Source organism: Lissotriton vulgaris, chromosome 2_1 (assembly GCF_964263255.1).
Source record: "Lissotriton vulgaris chromosome 2_1, aLisVul1.2, whole genome shotgun sequence".
Classification (NCBI taxonomy): domain Eukaryota; kingdom Metazoa; phylum Chordata; class Amphibia; order Caudata; family Salamandridae; genus Lissotriton; species Lissotriton vulgaris.
Genome location: NC_141687.1, coordinates 579,601,658 through 579,618,327, shown reverse-complemented (window position 1 = coordinate 579,618,327; position 16,670 = coordinate 579,601,658). Strand labels below are relative to the sequence as shown.

Genomic DNA, 16,670 nt, shown 5'->3' with positions numbered 1-16,670 from the left:
CATCTGCACAGTAGAACCACATCTGCTCAGAATGCTAAACGGCCTTTATTCCTGCCCCTCCCTGGCACTCCACAACCTTGAAGCAGAGCCTAGAACCTACAGAACCTGCATCCAAATCTTAAATGATTTCAGTTGACGGATCTAAAAATAAGAAACTTTGGGGTGTTGTCCTCACTCCTGGGAAATGCTCACAAGGAAATACTACCAATCTGGTGACATTTCTGCATGATTAAGTCTAATCCAATGACTGGCTTATGGGCGTTCCTGTATACGTTCATCCGTAATAGTTACTACACAGAGGCACCTGTACGTTTTGGGGTATTTACCAACGGGTTTCTGGTAGTTTCCCACCCTCAACGTGCTTGTAAGTTTACTTTTGTCATGGACAGGAGTACATGCATTTTTATAGTTAGAGTAGTAACAGTATTTCACCAAAATTGACGGGGGCGTAGAAGGCATTCCTTCCACAAAGAAAAAAAGAAAACTTATTTAAAGTGCAAAATAACTTTTGCGTCACGTTTCAGCACTCCGACACGTGCCTCTGTTAAATGTCCATGTCTAGCAGGAGTAGCACGTTATACTAAAGGACATTTTCAACAGTTGGAATTTTCCCAAAGGACTGCTAAAATTATTTCCGTATTATAAAAAATGAGGTATTTACTCCAAAATTTGGAGTAGGCATGCCGGAATTTGTTTACGGCATTTTAGGCGTTAAAGAATCTAACATAGTGGCCCCAAATGGGCAATATGTTCTTAGAATGCTGGTAAGATTTTATCGCCTCGGGCATGTTTCAAAGAATAACGGCGGCTCTCTACAAACGAACCTAAGGCAACCTTTTTTGGAAGACTAGACGGATTAACACGTCGGGGAAATTAGAACATTGCAGGAGACTTAGACGTGTCCTCACTCTAATGAATGGAAAGTTGCTGACCAGATGTATAAATGAGGTATTGCATGAGATGGAATTGGTTGATGTTATATTCAAAGCTCATACAAACAAGTTTCAACTCATAACTTTCTGTTTTAATTTAGTTCTATACCACATGTGCACCATCTACGAACACAGTGAATAATTGGTGCTACTATAAAAAAATAAGTTAATGTAACAATTTGATGGTAATGCAAAGGTGCTGCACCATTTACTAAAGAACTGAATCGTTTCAAAAGGAGAAAAAAGCGGCTTGGAAAGTTTCAGATTGTTAGTTATGAAATTTTAAAAGCACCAACATTCCATGTTTACAATAAGAAACATATAACTGCATTTAGCTTATGATGGCGACTCTTACACCACAGGGCATTGAGGGATGCGAAGGCCCGACAGTAAGTGGATAGTAAGAAATATTAGGGCACTTTTGTATGGGAGCCGTTTTAACCACAACCAAATACAAATCACAAATATATTTATTATATAGCCTATATATGTATGCTCTCACATCTAAGAGGGGGCAGACTGTGGGGGTTGGACTCACTGTATCTCTGAAGTAACTTATCTGGCCTTGGATTCCCTGTGTCTGGATGGTATCAGGCCCCGGGTTGGCACAGCCATACAACAGAACTCATGCAACTAACATAGCTCAGATGTGACCTCATCACTGTCGTGGACCCCTGCAGCGGTCAACATTCTCACAGCTTCTTTCAGAACACATCAGGCTCAGCTGCTGCCACCATCACAAACACAACATGGCTTCAGGCTGTCTAGTTGGCTAGGATCTGGCAACCTCAACAAAACCCCCATCCCATCTATCCTCACCTGCACACACACAGAATGGCATTACAGCCACATGATGGCATAATTACGAAACTCAATGAAGCCGGCATCCGCGTCAAGGCACTCAACTGGATCTACACTTTCCTTACCAGCCGGACTCAGTGAGTCTGTCTAACCCAGTTCCTCTCAGAACCTACAGAGATCAGCTGTGGGGTGCCCTAGGGCTCCTCCCTGAGCCCCACCCTCTTCAATGTCTACATGCACCCTCGCAGCCATCGTCAGAAGTCACAGACTCAACATTGTCTCCTACGCCAATGACACCAAGCTGATCCTCTCCCTCACCAATGAACCCACAACCGCCAGAACCATCTTCCACAGCAGATTGAAGGCCGTTGCAACCTGGATGAAAGACAGCTGCCTCAAGCTTAACTCAGACAAGACTGACGTACTAAGCCCGGGATCCTCACCTTCAGCCTGGGCCGACTCTTGATGGGCAGCCGCTTTGGGACACCCTCCTACCATGACGGACCCAGCTCACAACCTCCGCATCATACTGGACTCACTGCTCACAATCAACCGCCAAATCACTGCAGTTTCATCAGCCTGCTTCCACATGCTCCGCCTACTTCGAAAGACATACAGATGGATCCCCAAAGAATCCAGAAAGACAGTTACCCACGCACTCATAACCAGCAGACTTGACTACAGCAAGGCACTCTACGCCAGCGTCACCCAGAAACAGCCCAAGAAACTACAGAACATCCACAACGCCGCAGCCAGACTGGTCTTTGACATTCCCCGCTGCAGGCACATTGTGCAACACCTCCAACAACTCCACTGGCTCCCAGTCAACGAGAGAATCACCTTCAAGCTCCTCACACATCCCTGCAAAGCTCTCCCTGACGAAGCCCCGGCATACCTGAACCACCGCCTCACATTCTACGTATTCGTGAGATAACTCTGTTCTGCCCAAGTCGTCCTAGCCTCCATCCCCTGATCCTCAAGACCAGAACCGGTGGAAGTACATTCTCCTACCTCGTCACCAAGACCTGGAACACCTTACCCCTCCACCTCAGGCAATTCGCGTTGCTGACCCAATTCAAGAAGGACCTCAAGACCAGGGTCTTCTCATAAACCTACACCCAGAGGGACCAGTAGCCTCCACCCACTACCTGACACCAGCTCCTTGAGACCCTCACAGGTGAGTAGCTGCGCTTCACAAGCCCATGATTGATTAATTGATTGAAAATGCTTTAAAACACCTAAAGGAGAGCAATGGACACTTGTACACTGCAGCAGAACAAAATAATGAGGAATGTCCTGGGGCACAGGCTTCCATGCATGTAATGCTCCTCACAGATCCATAACCGAATCTCATCTGCCAAGATCAAACATTCGATCACTGAGCAACACGTTGGTGTACTCCAACCTTTCTAGCCTGTATGCAGTAGGACTAACAGCTAAACTATAGTGTAAAGAGCTAAATACAATATCAACAGACCACTTTGGCTGATAGTAATGTTTTTTTTTCTTCACTGCTGCAGGTGTTTTTATGTTTTAGTCAGAATCTAAACCAGATCAATTGACTTTGCCTTAGCTTGGTTTAACGTGCTTGCAATCACAGTCTGCAGTTTGATAACTATTACCAAGAAATCTTTAAATACCCCAATTCAGTGGTATTTATTTTATCTCCCTGAGAAGACTCCAAGACAAAGTGATAAGTATGCTTGAAAGAGGCAGAGGTTGCATGGATTACTATGGCACTAATCGTGAATATAGTGCTAAGGAATGGTATGGTACGGCACTAAGCGTTTGAGCTGATTATAAATTGGGACTGGTGATATGGCATTTTCCCTATCTTCCCACCTACCCTGCACAGGATGCCCGTTCAGCAGTTTTTTCACGCTTTATAATTTATTTAATTCATTCGTTCATTCATTTACACTCTGTTGGTGTTTGTGGACTGTTGTATTGCAGTCTGCACACCCAACTACTATTGAATCTGTCAGTTGTTCATGTTCTGAACTGATGGAGATTAGCCTGGTGTGCTCAGATAAGTGATATGTAAGGCTTCATGTGCCCATTTTAACACTGAGGAAGTGAGGATTTCTTATCTCTGTGCTGAATCTCTGTCCCTGCAGTTATGCTAAAGGTGCGGTGTGGCCCCCGGACCTTGAAAGTACATTGGCATCACACCATGCCAAAACTGAAGTGCGGCATAGTGATGGTTGCAATGCTATGCAGAGATATCAAAGGTGGAATGTGTGGCAGTGGTTGGGATTGTGCTGTGTTGTGCCGTGATGCAGCTGATGTGTGGTGTGGGGCAGCCACTGGAGTAGAACAGTGTCACATAGTAATGATGTTGGTGCAGTGTGGGGCACTTATTGTGATTGTGCAGTGTTATAGTGAGGACAGTGGTGCAGTGCGCGATTGTGCAGTCCTGCATTGGTGCAGTACTTCATTGGTGCAGTACTTCTGATGGCTATGTTCATTCTCCTATTTCAGCTATCCTAGTGATTGAATTTGTTTACGCCATCGTGGGTATTGTGTGGCTCGCTCAGTATTACACGTCCTGCAACGATATCACAGCCAAGAATGTCACCCTAGGTAGGTACCTGATGCTTCTCTTCAGGATGCTGTAGTACGCGAAGGTGGATGTGCCTGACCCCAGTCTTCATGCTTCCTCCCGTACAGGAATGGTTGTCTGCAACTGGGTAGTGATCCTGAGCGTCTGCATTACTGTGCTGTGTGTTTTTGACCCAACCGGGCGGACCTTTGTCAAACTGAGGGCCACGAAGAGGAGGCAGAGGAACTTGCGAACATACAACCTCCGGTAAGCGCTGTGTATGGGGCGCAGAGTCCTCTTTTTTTCTAATGCCCGTTTCTCTTTCCCAGTCTATTACTCCCTTATGGGTTTATCAAGATGCCTGACCTCTCTTTCTCAATCGGTCCCCTATCCAATTCCTTCTGATGGCCCTCGATCTCTTTTTCGTGTGTCTTCTCCTGTTTACCTTTCCCTACACCAGGGATTCGCCTACCCCCTCTTTCGTGTTGTCTGACTCCTGATCTTCTACTGTAGGTGCCTCTGTTCCTTGTTCAATCTCCTGATGTTTTCCTGCACAGGCACCGTCTAGAGGAAGGCCAGGCCAGCAGCTGGACTCGCAGGCTCAAGGTGTTCCTGTGCTGCACTCGTACCAAGGATTCTCAGTCGGTGAGTAGTAACCAAGGCTCTGGCTCTTGACATCTCCTCTGATCCATGTCTTGTGTTTCCCGCCACTTGGTACAATGGAAAAATGATATCGACTTTTCAACCGGTGACTGGTCAACATGTTCGAAATCCCATGGTCCACAAATTGAATGAAATCCATTCTAACAGTGGGGCAGTTAACACCAAACACTTGTTCTTCGCTTACCACCCCATCCCTTTTTTAAAAACTTGGTATGTAATACTGAGAATTCGAGCTAAGCGCATATAAAGGGAGATTAGTGGGCTGAAGCTAAACTGTTGCCCCATGGTTTTCTTAGCCTGGGGATTTCTTTTGAATGTCACTAATAGTGCTCCCATCTCTTTGAAAGTTGCTTTGACGCCATTCTTTCTGGGTCTACCTTCCTTCATTGGACAGCGTAACGTAGGGAGGGACAGTAGCAAGATCCTCTCCTCTCAAGGCTACTGTACTCCGTAGTCTAAGTACCACTCCCACAAAGATGCCTGTAATTTGGGTCTTGGTGCCATTATTTGTGGTGGAGAGGAGGAAGGATTGAGAGTCTGAGGGATGTTTGGACCTTTTTGGGCATTATTGAAAGACAATTGGCACAATTTCCAAATTACCCTCATGGTTTCTTTGGCAATTGAGGTTCAAGATTAACATTGGAATTGTAGGGCATTTATTTCAGGCACCTATTCAGTAGAGGACTGTAATAAAACACCCAGTAACATCAATCTTAAACTTTTAACGCTTCAGTTCCATTGCAAAGATATTTGTTACAGAATGCAATTTGCCAATCTTTCAGATGCAAACAGGAAGATAGATATTAGACCACACAGAGAATGTGATTTTATTCAAGCAATTCATGGTCGAACATGCAGCTTAAGGTGCCATCAAAGATAGTGGAAACTTCAGAAATGAAGATTTGCAGTTTTGGAGAGTGAACAGGTGCAGTCTATTGTAAACCTCCTTGTTGGTCTGGTGTTAAAATATTTTAAAGTCAGCCACAGTGCTCAATTCATACATCCTGAACTCCCACTCTTGTTACTCCCGTGATGTCCACCCCTGCTAATGGAAAGAACTGTGACTTCCTGTCCTAGCTGTGAAACATTTGAAAAGCCTAAAGGTATATACACCAGAAACTGTTCCTTCCCCATATCTTACACCAGACACGGTGTATCCTTCTCAGTCACTCGCTGTCTTTCCTCTACTGTTTGTTGACATCCATTGAACAAATCAAAGTTCCTGAGAATGCATGTAGTGTGATGGACAGATTTGCTTTCTTTTTTACTGGTTCAACTGTGAAACGTCTTCAAACCTCTTGAGCTGTCTGTCTCCCATTGCTTATGGTTGAAGATTCTACAGTCTCATCAAAGCAAGGCACTCAGTATAAGGGAGACCAAATCAGTTGGAAGCTTGGAGTGAAACCACAATTATGCAAAAGGGTACCAATGAATAGTTCGAAGTTAGGCAGAGAACATTCAAATTCAAACATATTCCACTTGTCAAGCTATTTCTTTCTTGTTGATGTATGATAACTTTCACTAAGTGTCTTACTCAGACCTGAACAAAGCTATATTTCCCAGATGAGCTTTATAGAAAGTGAAAGAGAAGTACAAATTTACTTTTACTCTATTTCATCTGAGCATGGCACAATCATCCAGTGTTTCTTTAACTTCTGCAGGGAATAAAGTGGTTTTGTACTGAAATGATGGAGCGCGGCCATAAAAAAATCACAACCAGACTTGATTCACTTAGTTTAATTCGATTATTTGTAGCACACTAACCGCATTCACCATGCATCTCTCAGAACAAGATTCAGAGACAAAACAATACTGTCCATGTAAAAAAGCACAAAACCATCAAACAACAATAAGGAACAGCATCATTTACTTGGCTTTGGACTTGTGAATAGAGGTAATTCGTATAATTTGTGAGCCCTCTCCTAAGTAACCATTGTCTGCCCACAGAAATATCAGTGTGAGTCCTGACCACTTTGTGGATGCGGGGACTAGGTGTGCACCCTAGTCTTGTGAGATTTTGGTCTCAGATTTTCATCCTACGTTTTTACTACGCAAGTGACAGCAGCTTATGCCATCTGTTTTTGAATGAGATGTATTTCTAACTGCACTTGGATGACTGAGCTATTCAGTCATCCTCAAGCCAGGTATCTTTGGACCTTCTGGGATCTGAAACATCTTGAATATTCAGTTAAGGCTATTTCAGCTGAGTAAAATTAACCCCACTTGTGAAGGTGTATGCTTCCGGAACCAAGAGACCGGCACAGCAATATTTCAGAACAGAGGTCGCCCACATTCAGGTGCATCTGCAGACATAGATTCTCATGAGAGAGATCCGCTTCAGCTAGCATAGCAGTGAATGTAAGTGTAAGGGCCTACATCCTTTCGTGGTGTTTGTAGGAATCGAGTCCCCAGCGACTTTGTCCTTCTACTAGTGATGTCTAGATGGATGTTTTTTTCTGAAATCACACTTCTTGAATGTATGTGGGAAGCCACCTTACTAATAGTGACGACCTTTCTCCTGATGGTTTGGGGAACATCATGGACAGCACTGTGGCCCTATCTTATGTAAGCTGATAAGATGGGATTTGACCCTGACCCATATGCATTGAGATGTGTCCTGGGACATTAGGCAAGGCTTGCGTTTGACTGCCACACATCACGCAGAGGCACAAAACACTCAGGTGGACAGGTTGAGTAAGCTGAAGTGCTTATCCACTAGTGAACACTGCACAAGGAGATGTCAAACCACTATTTCAACATTTGGGCACCCAGTGGCAATTCTCTACACCTGAGTAGAGAACTCTAAATGTTTCAGTGTCCCATAATGGATGAGACTCCTCACAGGAAAATGTATGTTAGAGGCATATGAACTGCAGATTACACACTGTGCATAGATGCCACCTAGTGTTGGGCCCGGATGTTTGCAGTTTGTTTTTGTTGTAGAAAAGTCTTTGGAAGTCACAGGACAGGTGACTCCTCCTTTGGATCATACTGCGCATGGGTATTGGCTCCATCCCCAGATTATTTTTTTCCGCCACCGGGCTCGGATGTGTTTCCAGCGCTCAGTGTTGGAACCGATTTCCTTCGACGTACAATCCTCACCAGCTTCCAGAATTTTGTTTCGAACGCGTTTCCAGTCGACGCTACTCTTCAACATCGAAGATTTGGATTCCGGTCGTCGACGACGGCCTTCGGGCCTCATTAGGCCTCGACTCCAGCTCATGGAAAGGACGCCATTTAAAAAGTGTCCTCAATGTGGGTCGAAGTTTCCCCACACCGACCTTCATGGGGTGTGTAACCTTTGCCTCTCCCCGGAGCACGAGGCCAATGACTGTTCCGCTTGTGCCTCCTTCCGCTCCAAGAAGACGATCCGGGATCGAAGAGCTAGGGGAACAATTGCTCGATCTTCAGCTCCGATTCCAGACGACATCTTCGCAGAGGGCGTCGACGTCCCAGAACAACATGGCGTCGACAGCAACTCCGAGGCAGAAGATTCCGAAGTCGAGGACATCACTCCAGCACAGCGGGTTGTAAGTAAGACAGTCGACCCGACCCTTCCTCAACACATCTAAAGAAGGCTTCGGTCACACCTTCGCCCTCGGGTGTACACAGAGACACTGCTTCTACTGCCCCACCTTCGGGCCTGGCTAAGAAGCTAGCTTTTTGTGCGTCACCCGGCGACTTGGGCTTGAGTCGGCCTCCCCACAGTGCCGGCGCACGCCTACCGGCACCGAAAAAGACAACATCACCTACCACACCGGCATCGATACAATCGGCACCGAAGCATACCGCTAGTCCCTCGGCACCGAAACCCAGGTCTGAACCAATCAAACACGCTTTGCATTAAAAAAAAACACCGGAACCGTAAAAACCATCGGATCCGAAAAATGCACCGGAACCGAAAAAAACATTGGAGCCGAAAAAGACTCCTGCTTCTCCTGTTAAAGACATTGCCAAAAAAACAAAAGAAGCTACTTCGTTGCCGAAACCTCCCTCCGCACCAAAAGATCGGCCTCCTGCAGAGGACTTATTTCACCCAGACCCCCCACAAAAGACTCTCGTTAAAGATCCAATCACTGGTCGATTAACTCTAAGTTAAAAAAACACGAACACTGGATACACCTGCCCCGGCTCCTCATCCAAAAAAGGACATGGCTACCTCTCCTCTAAGAGTTCCTTCCCCTTCTCCTCCACCTATGCCATCACCTCCTGTGCCCCTACCACAACAGTCCCCTACATCCTCTATCCTTTATCATACCAGATGATGACAACAGGGATGATGGCTCTGATGATATAGGGGGTAATGCAGATGATCCATCTATTCCTCCAGGCTCACCTGACCCGTGGGATGATTATAACACCCCAGACATCCCAAATGTCCCTCAGGACGACATATACACCTCTAGGCCTTCCCCACCAGAAGGCACTATGGGCTTCAATCAATTAGTACACAGAGCTGCGCAGTATCATGGGTTGGACATGCCTACAAACCCTGTAGATGAAGACTTCCTAATGGATACCTTTGATAATGCACAAAGATCCTCATCCATTTTACCCATGCTTAAAGGAGTGATTAAGCATGCTCCTGAAGTCTTCAAAGACCCAGTTAGAACGTGGGTCATAAACCCACGAATAGAGAAGAAATATAAAGCTGCCCCCTTAGGCAAGGCAGGTGGACACCACAACAAAAGTTACTCCACATCAACCACTTGGAGTTACTAGCTGTTTTTCTAGCCCTAAAAGCATTCCAAAAACAAGTATCGGGCAAAGCTGTCTTGGTCCGCACAGACAATATGACAGCCATGTCCTACATAAACAAACAAAGGGGAACACACTCTCTGCAGCTCTCTGTTAGCACAGCAGATATGGAGATGGGCTATACCACTAAACATCTTCCTCTTAGCCCAACACGTTCCAGGAGTACAAAACACCATGGCAGATCTGCTAAGTCGACAGACACAGCAGATCCACGAGTGGGACCTTCATCCGCAAGTTCTTCAACCGTTCTTTCAAATGTGGGAACAACCTCAGATAGACCTCTTCGCCACCCACGAAAACACAAAATGCCCAAACTTCGATGCCAGATATCCACACCCGCTGTCCAAAGGCAATGCAATATGGATGGAACTGGTCAGGACAATTTGCGTACGCTTTTCCTCCTTTCCCACTACTTCCGTTAGTGGTACGCAAGCTACAGCAACATTCCCTAACACTCATTCTAGTTGCTCCAACTTGGGCCAGACAACTGTGGTACACCACGCTGCTGCAACTATCTGTGGTACCACACCAGAAACTAAGCCTATCTCCACGCCTATTAACACAGAACCATGGAGAGATCAGACACCCGGACCCAGCTCAGCTCATCCTAGCGATTTGGCTCCTGAAATCATAGAGTTTGGTTACCTCAACCTTCCTCCAGAATGTATGAACGTTATTAAAGAAGCTAGACGTCCCACTACTATAGCATGTTATGCTGCTAAGTGGAAACGGTTTGTGATATACTGTCAAAACAACCACACAAATCCTTCAGATGTGTCTATTCAACACATCATACCTTCAAAAGTGTAATTTAGCCTACAAGTCTATCACACTACACCTTGCTGCCATTGCAGCATATTTACAAAATAGACAACATCTATCTCTTTTTATAGTACCTGCTATTAGAGCTTTCATGGAAGGACTCAAAAGAATAATACTTCCCAGAACGCCACCTTCACCAGTGTGGAACTTAAACACTGTTCTCACACGGTTAATGGGACCTCCCTTTGAACCGTTACATAAATGTGAATTGCAATTCCTAACTTGGAAAGTAGCTATCCTAGTAGCTATTACTTCTCTCAGAAGAGTTAGTGAACTACAAGCATTTACCATTCAAGAATCCTTTCTGCAAATGCATCATAACAAAGTGGTTCTACGTACTAATCCTAAATTCCTTCCAAAAGTCATTTCACCGTTCCATCTAAATCAATCTGTTGAGCTGCCTGTATTTTTCTCGCAGCCACAAACAGTCGCAGAAAGAGCTCTACACACCTTAGATGTCAAAAGAGCATTACTGTACTACATCGAAAGGACACAAACTTTTCGTAAAACTAAACAACTTTTTGTGTCTTTTTCACCACCACATAAAGGCAACCCCATATCAAAATGAGAATAGCTAAGTGGATTGTTAAATGCATACAAATATGTTACCAAAAAGCCAAACGTACGTTAATTATTACTCCAAAAGCCCATTCTACAAGGAAAATAGGGGCTTCAATGGCATTCTTAGGGAACATTCCCCTAGATGATATATGCAAAGCAGCTACATGGTGTACACCGCACACATTCACAAAACACTATTGTGTAGATGTGCAAACTAAACAACAAGCCATTCTGAGCCAGGCTGTACTAAAAACTTTGTTTAAAAATACTGCAACAGATATGGGTAGTCGCTGCTAAAGGTGGGTACTGCTATACAATCTATGCACAGTGTGTAATCTGCAGCTCATATGCCTCGAACGGAAAATGCTACTTACCAGTATGCATCTGTTCTTGACATGTAGAGCTGCAGAGTTACACACGCCCACCCGCCTCCCCGGCTGATTTATCTGTTCCAGTATTATCTTAATTAGATACAAATCACATGGACATCACTACTTCTTGTACAGCTCCATCACTTCTCTAATGGCGAAAAACAATCTGGGGATGGAGCCGATGCCCATGCGCAGTATGATCCAAAGGAGGAGTCACCTGTCCCGTGACTTCCAAAGACTTTTCTACAACAAAAATAAACTGCAAACATCCGGGCCCAACACTAGGTGGCCATCAATGCACAGTGTGTATCTCTGCAGTTCTACATGCCAAGAACAGATGCATACTGGTAAGTAGCATTTTCCTTCCTGTGGATTCATGTATTGATTGATGTACGTTCCTGCATACCGTGGAGAGCCACGTTAGTGTGTTAGAGTCCAGGCACTAACAAACAAGCAAGTTTGGAATTAACTGCCAGCCTTTGGGCTTTGTTACTGCTTGTTTTGTTTTGCTATGATTTTTGTAAAACTTTATTTCTGAGGAGGTGCTGGGATCCGGCCAATTTTTTGAGCAGACATTGGCTAAAGCAAAAGTATTTTTTTCTCCTCCCAAAGTACAGTTGGCCATAGTAGTCCCTGGTATTGAAGGACTCTACTAATGGATGTGCTGTTTGTGAAAGAGCAGAATGCTGTTGCACAGAGTATTAAGCCATTGCTCCCCGTGTATTCTGTAAGGTGTGAGGAGAAAATGTAAATGATACAACAACAAACCAGCAGAGAACCACAACTCTCTGATGGCCCCTATAAGTAAGCATATTATATACATAACTTCAGTAAAAATCAAAAGATCTTGGCCAATGCTAGTCCTAAAAATACACTAAAAGTCACTTTATTACCTGGAGACATTGCAGAGGTTTACTTTAGATGGTTTGAAGTTCGGCAGAATTATTTGAGCCTTCAGGAAAGTGAGAATGACATTCCATTCTTTTTTTCTTTTTGCCTCGTGGTGTGAGGAAACGGGTTGTTGGTTGATGGGGGTAAAACCCTACTCAAGCAACAGCCACAATCCTTGTCCGGGTGACGCACAAAAAGCCCCTGAGTTAACTTGTGCTTAACCCTCTGGTTGCTTGGCAGAAAAGAAGTCCGACTTAACTTAGAGGCAATGTGTAAAGCATTCATGCAGCAGTTAAACATTAATAAAGTGAAAACAGAACACAAGGAAAATTCCACACCGATTTAGAAAAATTGAAATGTAATACATTATTTGAAACCAAAACAACAAAAATCAAAGCAATAAATCTAGAGATGTGGTGTTTCAAAGATTTAAGGTAACTATAGTACATAAAAGCCCAAAGCACAACTCGTGGTTATTTGGACGAGCGAGACCGGATGATGGTCACAAATTCAGGCTGACCGCAGGCTGGATACAGGGACCATCTTTGACCTGCTCGAAACGTTTTTTCCTAAAGTCCAGCGTGAAGAGTCCAGTTCGCGATTGAGGAGACCACGAGGAGCTGGGAGAGTCTCACAGACACTGTTGCCTGTAAGGTGCGCACAGTGTCATGTGTGAAGCACGCACACACAGCACCTTTGTAAGGACCGTTCGCTCTGCCGCTTTTAAAATGTAAGTGGCATGAAAAACGTTCATTTCCTTCTGTGGTAGGACAACCCATGAAGAGAACACGAGCGCAAGACAATTTAATCAGCAAATGGCTCCTGCTCTTTTTGCATTTCTTTTATTTTAAAGGGCGTGGCCAGATTGTGTGCCTTTTTGAAATTATTCATGTTAATCGCAGCTCCCGTCATGTGCTGCAATTAACATGAATACTTTCACAAAAGCACACAATCTGCCCAGTAGCCGCACCCTGTTAACAAATGGAAGGCAGCAAGTCTACAAGAACGACATGTGCTTTCAGGTGATTCTGAAAGGACACTTCTTTCTTGTAGACTTGTGCATTTTATTTGTTAATAGAGCAGAGCAGATTGTGTGCCACACTCTAATAATAAATGAGTCTACAAGCACGACGTGTGTTTTAAGCATCACCTGAAAGCACACATCGTGCTTGTAGACTTGCTACATTTCTTTTGTTATTAGGGCACAGCCGCGCTGCTAGGACTGGCTCTAGGGCTGTGCGACCAGTGCAGTTGGTGCCACTGCACGGGTACCGTGTTTGCAGGTTTATTATTGTTGTAAAAGAACCTGCTGTGATGTTCCTTGCCTGCAGCTTTTTCAGGCAATAATATATATGTCAAGATAACACTGGTGATTGTTCTGCCTGGAGAGAGATCAGAGATTTCTCTGGTGGAAGTTTTAAGGTAACGCAGACGTTAATCTGCAAGCTGCAAAGAACGTGTACCATGCAGATACCAAAGTGCATAGAATGAAACTAGGTTAGTGGGTTACTACTTTTGTCTGACAGGTCATTTTGTTACTTGCAGTTTATAAGTTAAAATCCATGTATAGAACAGTAAACTATTAATGGTCATCAAAGAACTTCTTGCATATTGCAAGGTATAGGTTAGTTGTTATGATTTTTTCCCAGCCATTCATTATCCTAATGTTGCAAAAAGGGTTCATTTGGGTAGAAAGTAATTCTTATTAAAGAGAACCCTCAATCGTGGTGTTATATTATAAATACTGAGCTTGTGCTTCTGCAGACCAAGCACTCCTACTGCCTACCAGTATGGATGACATCACTCCTATATCTTGCAGTCCTCTGTCTTATGTAACATTTCTTATAGACTGATTTACACAACTATGATTGATTTGTCTCTGTTCAATGTGTGTGCAATGTGAAGTGCTCTGACACCCTACATTGGTATGAGTGGTGCTATAAAGCAAATTAAATGCATCTCAGAGAGTGGTAATGGAGACCAGGGGAGCAATGTTATAGGGTGGTAGTGAGGGAATCTGTGGCGGAGGTAGTCAATTGGGGGGCACCAACCAACATTGTCGCACAGGGTGCCACCAGCACGGTTGCGTTCCTGGCACATGTCGCCTTGGTTGCAGCGCACAGAGACCTTACACTGCCACACACAGAGAAAAAATTTGAGGGAAAACTGGTCACAGATTGTCCTCACTGTAGCGCAAAGAGCAGGCCAGGCGTTGTGCACGGGCATCACTGTAGCACAAAGATCCTGTTGGATGTCGCAGATGGTCGTTGCTGGAGGTTCGCATTGGTCACCGCGGGGTTGTCCAAGTGGTGGCACGAAGTGCAGATCTCACGTTGCTGGCAGTCGATGTAGTGTGAAGAGTCGTGTTTACTTGAACGTTGCGTTGGTGGTCAGCGTGGGCAGCAAGATCTTGGCAATAATGGGTCCTTTTGCAGACGCAAAGAGCCCAAAACTTCAGAATTTCTGGTATTTATTTTAGATGGAGCTCAAGTGGTGCTACCTAAGGGTTCTGGTCCTGAGAGGCAGCTCTTTGGATTCAATAACCCACTCCAGCAGAGGCCAGCTGGGCTTCAGCAGGTCCAGTTGCAGGTCGGGCGCAGCAGGTCAGATGGACAGTTGCAGAGGCCTCTGGAGCTTCTTGTGTCCCTGCAGCTCCGAACAGGAGGTGAGTCAGCTGACCCTTGGAGTCCATTCAGCCTGGGATGACGGGTGCAGGTCCAGCCTTCCCTCTCAGTCATCAATGCAGGGCTCTGGCAGCAGGGTAGTCCTCTGGCAGCAGGGTAGTCCTCTGGCAGCAGGGTAGTCCTCTGGCAGCAGGGTAGTCCTCTGGCTGCAGGGTAGTCCTCTGGCAGAAGGGCAGTCCTTCTGTAGTATCCAGAGGTCCCGGAGTCTACTCACAAGTGGGTCTGAAGGTCTCCTTTTTATACTGGTGCTCAATTTGAAGTGAAAGAAACTTCTGGAATCTTCCCGTACAGTAGAATCTGGAATTTCCTGCTTCCCTGCCTTGACCCCAGTCTGTCTGCAGGCACAACAGACTAGTGTGAAGTCCTTTGTGTGTGGGCTGAGATAGTGCATTTGAAGTGCAAATGTGACAAGCAACTGCACTGCCCCTCTCATCAAGTGAGGCTGGCCCAGCCTGCTAACACCCAGACTCTCAGTTGTGATACTCTCTGGGTGGAATACACAAAGGCCAACTGCCAACAACACCTAGTCACGTGACTCCGGAAACAGGCTGCAGGCACCAAATAGTTAGAACAAGAAAATGCCAACTCTTTTAAAAGTGGCATTTTCAAAATTGTGACTTAAAATCTGAGTTAACCATTAAAGAGTGTTTTAACTTAAAAAATTTCGGACACCAATCACAACATTCATATCTGCTCCCCAAAAAAAGTTATCACCTATTAAATGTAATAAGGTAACCCAATGTAATCCCATTGGCAAGATAGGTATTGTAATAATTAAAAAAGAAATTGAAGAATTTTTCACTACCAGGACATGTAGAACTTAAAAGTTTATGTTCAGCTTTTTAAATACACTGGACCCTGCCCCATAGGGTGTTTAGGTCCTGCCCTACGGTGACTTATATGAATTACAAAAGAAGGTTTGGACCTAACAAAAGGTTTATTTTGCCCGGTCAAAATCTCAGTTTAAAACTGCACACACAGGCTGCAATGGCAGGTTTGAGACATGTTTAAAGGGCAACTAAAGTGTGTGTCACAAAGAGTGCTGCAGGCTCACTAGTAGCATTTAATTTACTGGCCCTGGGTACATGTACTACCACTTGACTAGGGTCTTATAAGTAAATTAAATGTGTCAATAGGGTGTAAGGCAATTTTACCTTATTTTAGGGAGGTAGCACATGTCCTTTAGCACTGGTAGTAGCGGTAAAGTTTGCAGTGTCATAATGGCAACAAAACAAATGTCAGCCAAAGCAGGAGATGGGCAGGCAAAACATTTGGGGGTGACCCTGCAAACAGGGCCAAGTCCAAAACTTGGCATCTGCGTTCTTTATTTTAATGAGTAGATACGATGTTCAAGTATTCTGGAATGAGTCCAGTGAATTTTGTACATGACACATTTTAATTCTTTCCCTTTTTCGTCCAAATCCTCTCATGGGCACTCAACAAGTGTTAGAACAGCTGTCGATACAAACTCTTCCAGAATGCTTCTGTAGAAATCAATGAAGTCTGGTAGACAGCTCTTGTAGTTGTAGTTTATTCTTCAAGTTGCAGCTTAGTAAGTTCCAATGTAAGTCTTAATATAAGCCCCACCAGGAGGAGCCTCCTGGCTGCTCAGCCCATATTCTCCAACAGCTCCATCTTCAAGTGC

At 44.7% G+C, this 16,670-nt stretch overlaps 1 protein-coding gene across 3 annotated transcripts in view; it reads left to right on the top strand.

The window, feature by feature from the left end:
- DAGLA (diacylglycerol lipase alpha) overlaps positions 1-16,670 on the top strand; it is a 642,479-nt gene that overhangs the window by 485,553 nt on the left and 140,256 nt on the right. For all 3 annotated transcript variants that reach the window (XM_086955592.1, XM_086955591.1, XM_086955593.1), the window contains exons 4-6: positions 4,215-4,316; positions 4,404-4,542; positions 4,833-4,920. In XM_086955592.1, the coding sequence (XP_086811718.1) occupies positions 4,215-4,316; positions 4,404-4,542; positions 4,833-4,920 (329 nt within the window). The remainder of the gene's footprint in view (positions 1-4,214; positions 4,317-4,403; positions 4,543-4,832; positions 4,921-16,670) is intronic.